Source organism: Rhinopithecus bieti, unplaced genomic scaffold, assembly GCF_001698545.2.
Source record: "Rhinopithecus bieti isolate Rb0 unplaced genomic scaffold, ASM169854v2 scaffold_1673, whole genome shotgun sequence".
In the NCBI taxonomy this organism is placed as follows: domain Eukaryota; kingdom Metazoa; phylum Chordata; class Mammalia; order Primates; family Cercopithecidae; genus Rhinopithecus; species Rhinopithecus bieti.
Window position 1 is genome coordinate 1,790,670 of NW_016804690.1, and position 8,596 is coordinate 1,799,265.

The 8,596-nt window shown below is 39.3% G+C and overlaps 1 protein-coding gene across 2 annotated transcripts in view; it reads right to left on the minus strand.

The window, feature by feature from the left end:
- Window positions 1-323: 323 nt before the first annotated feature.
- Window positions 324-8,596, minus strand: part of FAM177B (family with sequence similarity 177 member B) — a 12,892-nt gene continuing 4,619 nt past the window's right edge. The window contains exons 3-6 of one of the 2 annotated variants that reach the window (XM_017869975.1): window positions 4,204-4,367; window positions 3,842-3,908; window positions 1,348-1,445; window positions 324-988 (exon numbers count right to left, since the gene is read on the minus strand). In XM_017869975.1, the coding sequence (XP_017725464.1) occupies window positions 851-988; window positions 1,348-1,445; window positions 3,842-3,908; window positions 4,204-4,367 (467 nt within the window). In that variant the 3' untranslated portion in view covers window positions 324-850. Of the gene's footprint in view, window positions 989-1,347; window positions 1,446-3,841; window positions 3,909-4,203; window positions 4,393-8,596 lie in introns of both variants that reach the window. The other variant, XM_017869976.1, reaches the window with a different exon arrangement.

Sequence of the window (8,596 nt, forward strand, 5' to 3'; positions counted from 1 at the left end):
AAATCTGGACACCTCAAATAACACAACGAGTAAATGGGAGAAGTGAAACTGGAACTCATGTCTTACTACTGCAGGCCCTGTGTTTTTTTCCTTTTTTTCTTTTTGTTTTTTACTATTACTGTATCACAGTTACTTTGGCTGGCACACCCTGTGTTTTCTAACAATGATTTCCGTGTTTGATCTTTCCAGGTTTTGAAAATTTCTTGACAAATGAATAAGAAAATAATCCATTAAAAATATTTTTTCTAGAGCATATATTATTTATTGATTGTTTTAATTTGGAGGGATGTACCTGATTCTCAAAGATCTTGATAATGATCTTATAACAGAGCTATTAGCAATGTTTACTTATTGTAAAGCAATCCCCAACTAAGCCAGGATGGTTGTTGGAAGTACACACCTATGTCGAACCCTGAAAGGGGATTTATTTAGACTTTGTGTTGCCCAAATTTTCTTCTGATGAATAGAGCTTCTTTACTGTACCCTCATCCCATGACAGAGGATTTCAGCCAAAAACTTCCAGTCCCAAAGTTCCTTAAGACATTTATGCTACTATGCAAATGTCAGTACTCATTGGACTTGTATCACTGGGGTGGAGTTTAGTGGGGTGGCTTGCATATAAAAATTATTCTGAGAAAGTGTCAAAAATTACTCTCATTATTGCTTGTAATTCCTGGATGCTTGAGACTAAGTTACATGGAGATTAGAATCAGATCTGGCTCAGAAGTGCTACCTCTGGTGTTGTTGCCGTGGTAATCAATGGCCAAGGAACAGAGATCCAGGGAAACGATAGTCTTTGCTGCCATCATGAGCTAGGATCTGCCACCAGACCTTCCCTGGATGAGGTGCTTCACTGAGAAATGGCTTCTGCTGTGTCCTGTTGTATGGTTCCATACTCTCGGTCCCCAGCCTCCAAGTGACACTTTTCATTAGGAACCTCAGCTGCCTGGGTCTTTGATCCATTCCCTTCACTTTCGTTGTCACTTTTCTGTTTTGGAGAGAAATAAGGAAATGTTTAACTGTACAAACAAAGACCTCTGAACTCCCCCTCTTGTATATAATGCCCATGTAAGAAGCTTCTACTTTAAGCGATCTCAGGCTTCACACCCAACTACCTTCTTCTACAACACAGCTCATGGCATCCTAACTTCACAGGAGTGAGGCAAATATGAAGAAGTGGCCTGGGGCAAGGAGAACAAGAAAAATAAGTCAGTCTGACTATGGGAGCTTGGTGAAACTATAGTGGATGATGACCAGGTGGGAAAAATACTTTTCTATACTGGCCTAAAGTTGAAGCAATCAATATTCCCATCTCAGGCCCCTTGTCTCCCCCAGAGTGTCACATACCTTGTTTTGTATCCTATAGTACTCATTTAACACATACTGATATTTGGGTTGAGTAAAACCAAAGAAGACAGCAAATCTTCCACCAAGGAATTCACATGCTAAAAGAAAGAACAAGCACTTGCATAAACTGAATTATTAACTAAAGCTTCACATCAGTTGAGATGCCCAGAGTTTAAACTACTCTGCAAATGACCTATTACTGTACCTAACTTCAAGGCCGACAAAACATTTCAATTGCCTTGGCCTCTCAAAGATTCTAGGATTCAAAGGAAATTTGTCAAATCTTCTATCTTTATATGGGATTATATATAAACTATTTTTTTCCAGATGTATATATCAGGAGAGATTTTCAATATACTTTCATAACAGGTATTTTCACATCTGAGCAATCAGAACAGGTACTGCTCATTATCCCCATGCATACCAGCTAAACATCCGCTCCAAGTATATTTCAAATTAAACCCAAACTCAATCCAGTGTTACCAAGACCACATCAGGAATTCTTCCATGCATCCAGACAGACTTCTCAGAAGACGTTTAAGGCCTTCCTTGTCTGCCTTCAGTAGCAAGGTGGCCTGCAGGCTCAGCACTGGGATCGTTAGAGTCAGGGATAAAGGCGTAGCATGATTAATGAGTGGTTTCCTAAAGATGTCTCCTAGAAAAGTTTTCCTTTACAATTACAGGATTTCTGACAGCCTTCTCTTACCCCCCAATTACAGGACTTTCTGATTCCTCTGACTCATTCTGCCTCTTGGGATATTGCTCATATAGGGCATCAAAATGATGCTATTTTAAAATATGTCTTATCTTTTCATGCATATGCTATCTCTTTGTCCTGTTTATTTGCTGCAGTGCCTAGTACATGTGTAGAAGATAGGCTTTTTTTAATATTAAAATAAATCTTAGGAAGCTTTCCTGTTTACAACCTACTAGAATTTTAAATTGAAAAAGTTAATTACTAGTATCATCTGGGTTCTAGCTCCATTCAGACAAAATCTCTGTGTAGAGAGACCACAGCACTGACTGCTAGCATCTTTATGCCTCCACTACAATCTTGAAGCCCCAGTCAGGAGCATTTTACCACTGCAGTTCTGTTCGGAACTTACAAGGAAGCTAGGCTCACCATGCATCCTATCCCTGCAATCTTAAATCAAAACCCAACATGCAAATCACTCTTCTTCTCCATACTCTCAATCCCATATTGAGTTTTGCTTCTTTTACGCAACCTAATCTTCTCTGATTCCCTCCCTCTAAAACATATCTTTTCAAACCCTTTTGCCTTAACCTAAGTGTAAAGAGCTCTCTGGAAGACAGCATTTTTTTTTTTTTTTTTTTTTTTTTTTCTGTTAACATATTATGGTCAGAGTAGGGTTAGTATTCACTGGGATTTTCAATGTAACTTCCAAATCACTAACCCTCTGCACTTGTATAAAAGCGCTTATTTCTTGAAGGTTCATATCATCTGCCTAAATCACCCCATCTTTACTTTTTACTGTAATCTAAAGACTCCCTGGTCACTTTTATGGTCCTCAAGCTAGCCTTAGCCAGTCACACCTCCATAGCTCTCTTAAGGTGCCTTCTCCATATGTCAGCATGCCCGAGTCTTCCAGGTCAGAGTCCCTATGCACTTCCTACCCTGGCAATTGTGACAACAAATTATAATTGCGAGCATGTTTGCTGGTCTATACGATTCACTGAATATTGAGCCCCTTGAAAGCAGAGACCGTCATTCATCTTTGTGTCACAGGGTCCAGCACAGTGCTGAGCATATAGTAGACACTTACTAATGTTTTTTAAATGAATGAATGAAGATCAGTTTCTAAGAGCTATTAATACAACTTCTATTTTCTCAGACTTTTAAAGTAGTTTGTCTTCCTATCATATTCACAAGATGTGCAAGTTAGAAGGAAATGAGTAATTAGATGTCAACTATGTCTTAAAAAATTAGTGAAAGTCAAGCAAAATAAGATTTAGTATTTTAGTTGTTATAAATATTCACTTAGCCCATTCATTATGCCCCTAGGAGGGATCAATAAAGTTCATGCTTATAATAAAGCAGTTATGTTTAGGGAAGTTAGAAACTTAGAACTGTGTCATACAAGAATAATTGTTTTTTAACGTGGAAGTTTATTTAGGTGAAGAGTCAACCCAGGGAGGACTGATTATTGCCCTCAAATATGGGAAAGTTTGTCCTATGAAAGACGCATCTAGACCAGTTTTGTATGGTTCTAAGAAAGGTAAGTAGGAACTTTAGAAGTAGATAACATTTGGGCCAAGATAAGAATTTCCTGATGAGAGTTGGTAAAAGATGAAGGGTCTGCCTGAGGATGCAAGGTTCTGTGCCTTTGGGAATGAAAGCTTAGCCCAGATCTCACTTATTCAGGATGCGATGGAGTGGCTTACACAATTGGAAGTCCCACATAACTCTGAGGGCCTATCGATATATATATATATTTGTTTGGGATAGAAAAAACATAACCTTAGCAGTACTTACTAGAAAATGAGGTGCTTGCTATCCGTCCTGCCCAAAATCGCAGGTAGGCTCCCCAGGAAAGTTTAGACTGAAAAAAGGAGAAATCGAGATAGAGTAATTAATAAGAAGAATGGTGACTGCAGATTTGTTTTAATGTAGAGATTTCAAAATGCTCTACGTAATATGTTCTATTTTCTCTGTCACAGATGAAGAGACTAAGATGATTAAAACTATAAGTTGCCTACACATGGATCTAGAAAGCAAAAAAGGAGACCAAGGACTTAGCTTAAAGCTATTCTTTCTATACACCTTATCTGGCTCAATCTCTCGTTCATTCACCGCCTCCCTCACCATGTTCCCTAATATTGATATACTAAGCTTACAGGGTCAAGTGTTGAATTTGTGCTCTGTTCCTCTTTTTCCTCTTCCTCCTCCTCCTCTGTGCTATATTCTTCCATGATGTCTCCGTCAACAAAATGGATGATCCTTTTAGGAGTAGTCTTTTTGGAAGGTACACTCTTCTCTAGGTCTAACTGCTGGAAACCGTCTATCTCCATAACGAAACAAAACAACTAAAAATTAAAAACAGGGCGCCTTAGGGCAAGTTACCCAGAGCTGAGAGTTATCTAGTTATTTTCAATGGATAGTAAAGACAGAATTCAGAGGTAATCACAGTTGTGACCTCATCAATTCTTCAAATCCAAAAAAGGATTGTTCTGTTGTGTACCAAAATAGAAGAGATTTGATAAGTAGTGAAAATGTGAACTTTCAGTCTTCAAACAAAAGTGTCAATAAGATTTTCTTACCTTTTGTTAACGTTAAAACCCATAATTGCTGGAAGGAAGGGGTCACTGCCCTGCAGAAGTTTCTTGATTATTTCAATAAATATTGAGAAGCAATGTAGGAAATGGTTAAGAGTACAGACTTCACACGGACAGGAGAAAACATGTGCAAAGTATATATTTGGTAAAGGACTTATTTTCAGAACATGTAAAGAACGATTACAATTCAATAGGTAAAAGGCAAATAACTCAATTAAAATATGGGCAAAATATTTGACTAGAGATTTAACAAAGATATACAGACGACGAATGTCATTAGTCATTTGGGAAATGCAAATTAAAATCGTAGTGAGATATCACAACATACCCACTGTAATGGCTAATTTTTTTTTTTGTTTTTTGAAGCAGACTTTCACTCTTGTTACCCAGGCTGGAGTGCAATGGCATGATCTCGGCTCACTGCAACCTCTGCCTCCTGAGTTCAAGCGATTCTCCTGCCTCAGCCTCCTGAGTAGCTGGGATTACAGGCACTCACCACCATGCCTGGATAATTTTTTGTATTTTTAGTAGAGATAGGGTTTCACCATGTTGGTCAGGCGGTCTCAAACTCCTGATGTCAAAGAATCCACCCATCTCGGCCTTCCAAAGTGCTGGGATTACAAGCATGAGCCACCGTGCCTGGCCTAAATTTTTCTGGGGGAGGTGCAGAGACAGAGTCTTGCTCTGTCGCCCAGGCTAGAGTGCAGTGGTGCAATCATGGCTCACTGCAGCCTTGACCTCCCGGGCTTTAGCGATCTTCCTGCCTCAACCTTTTGAGTAGCTGGGACCACAGGTGTGTGCCACCAAGCCTGGCTAATTAAAAAAAAATTTTTTTTTTATAGAGATGGGGTCTCACTATGTTACCCAGGCTGCTCTGGAACTCCGGAGCTCTAAAGGTCCTCCCATCTTGGCCTCCCAAAGTGCTGAGATTACAGATGTGAGCCACTATGCCTGGGCTGTTAAAAGTTAAACATAAAATCTTGTAATTTCACATCTAGATATTTATCCAAGAGAAACGAAAACATATGTCTCCCTAAAGATTTGTATGGTAATATTCGTAGCAGTTTTATTTGTGAACGCCCCAAACTGGAGTCAACTCAATGTCCATCAACTGATGATGGATAAACAAAATGTGGTCCACATATTTAATGGAATGCTCCTCACCAATTAAAAGTAATAAACAGTGAATATTTGCAACACTGTAAGTGACTCTCAAATGTATTATGCTAAGCAAAAGAAGCCAGACACTGCATAGTATATAATTCCATGTATGTAGAAATTTAGAAAAGGCAAAATTATAGTAGAAAACAGATCACTGTTTGCTAGAGGAGAGTGGGTAAGGAGTTAAGATTAACTATAAAGTGACAGAGGGAGCTTTTTGGGGTGATGGAAATGTTCTAATAGATATCATGATCATAATGTTGGTTACTTGACTGTATAATGTGTCAAAATGATTCAAATTCTACACTTAAAATTAGTTCATTTTATTGTATTTAAGGTATATCTTAATAAAGTTGGAAAGCTTTGGAGACAGACTTCCTGGATTTAAAATCCCGTTATATAATATCCCAGTGTCTTGGTTTTCTCATCTATAAAATAATAGTATGAAATGATACAGTGGCAACCTTATAAAATTGTTATGAAGAGTAAATGAGTAAAGATACATAAAGAAGTTAGAACAATTCTTAGCAAATGGTAACTGGTTAATAAAAGCTGGCTATTATTAAGTACCTATAATTTACTTAGCAGTGTATATGTCAGGCAGTATTCCAGTGTTGTAAGCATACGTACACATGTATTATTGCTTTTTTTTTTTTCTTTTGAAACGAAGTTTCACTCTTGTTGCCCAGGCTGGAGAGCAATGGCATGGTCTCTGCTCACTGCAACCTCTGCCTTCCAGGTTCAAGTGATTCTCCTGCCTCAGTTTCCTGAATAGGTGGGACTACAGGCACCCACCACCACCCCTGGCTAATTTTTTGTATATTTAGTAGAGACAGGGTTTCACCATGTTGGCCAGGCTGATCTCAAACTCCTGACCTCAGGTGACCCACCCGCCTCGGCCTCCTAAAGTGCTGGGATTACAGGCATGAGCCACTATGCCTGGCCTCGTATTGTTTTAATTAATATTTAAGATATTTTAAGATTATATCAACAAATACGGCTGAACTGATGTAGAATAATTCTTCCTATTCCAAACACGCAGAAATGCTGGATGAAATTAAATGAAAACGTTAAATCATAAGTACACCAAGGAAGTAGAAAAAAGAGATAGCCCTAGGGATAGAGATGAGAGAGAGAGGGGCAGGGGGTTGAAAGCGAGTCAGCCAGTCTAGATGTCAGAATAAGAGAAAGAACAAAACTATAAGTATGAGCTGAAGCCAAGATGGTTGCTGGGGGGTTCGGAACCAGATATAGGCCTTGGGGCTGGAGTTTTAATACCCATAGAGAGAGGAGAGTCCAAATCTCAGATCCCATGAGTGTGGAGAGCTGAAATGAAGTCACCTGCATAAAACTAAGATAATAAAATACTATCTTATCTATAAAATATGGACAGGAAAATCTATCCCATGGCTTGCAAAAGTAGCAAAGTATTTGCTATCTCCCAGCAACAAGGGTAGAAATAGTCACCTAAAAAAATTGGAAACCCCTGCCAGAACCACATGCTGGTGTGTGGCCCAAATTCATAGTCCTCATATGCTGTGAAAACCTAAGATAAAGCTGAGTGAACTAAAGGCAGTGTAATCCACTGAACTGTGTCAGACGCCAAGTACAAAGTCATCTTGGAGGAATAATTCAACAAGACACAGTATACTTAATCTCCACTAAAAACAATTCCTGGCTGGGCACGGTGGCTCACGCCTGTAATCCCAGCACTTTGGGAGGGCAAGGCGGGCGGATCGCATGAGGTCACGAGTTCCAGACCAGCCTGGCCAACATGGTGAAACCCCACCTCCACAAAAAATAAAAAATTAGCCAGGCATGGTGGCAGGAGCCTATAATTCCAGCTAATCAGGAGGCTGAGGCACTAGAATTGCTTGATCCCAGGAGGCGGAGGTTGCAGTGAGCCGAGATCATGCCATTGCACTCCAGCCTGGGTGACAGAGTGCAACTCTGTGTCAAAAAACAAAAACAAAACAAAACAAAACCCCAACAAATGCCTGCTGAGGATGTGCTTATTGTAAAAACTTACAAACTACATGAGGAAACTAAGCATCTGGAGGAAGGTTCAGCTGATGAGAAAACTGGGAGAGTCCTCACCTGAGAATTAGGAATGATAGGGCAACAGGAAGCTTTAAAATTGGTGTGCTTAATATTAGGTTGGTGCAAAAGGAATTCCATTTTTTGCCATTAAAAGTCATACAAAACCCACAATTACTTTTGCACCAACCTAATATATTCAAAAACATAAAAGAGGCAAAATATAAAATCCCAAAAGAAGGCTGACTTGAAAAAAGTCAGAAAAACTGCAGAAAAAAATTGCAGAAAAAAAATATCGTCACATAGTGGTAAGTTGGATATTGATTAAGCATACGAAAAAATCTAAGAAAAGCTCTCACAATATAGTATAATTTATGTTGGAGTGTGGGGTGAGAGAAAAAGAGATATATATTTAATGTGAAAGAAACGTTAGGTGATAAAAATAATAGATGAGAAAGTTCAGTACGTCTAATAGGAGTTTCAGAAGTGAATACAGGCTGGGTGCTGTGGCTCACACCTATAATCCCAGCACTTTCAGAGGTTGAGGTAAGAGGCTCACTTGAGGCCATGAGTTTGAGACCAGTGTGGGCAACATTGTGAGACCTTGTCTTTACGAAAGAAAGAGAGAGAGAGAAAGAGAGAGACAGAGAGGGAGAGAGAGGGAGAGAGAGGAAGGAAGGAAGGAAGGAAGGAAGGAAGGAAGGAAGGAAGGAAGGAAGGGAGGAGAAGTAACGGAGGATGACAGAAAGAATGACAC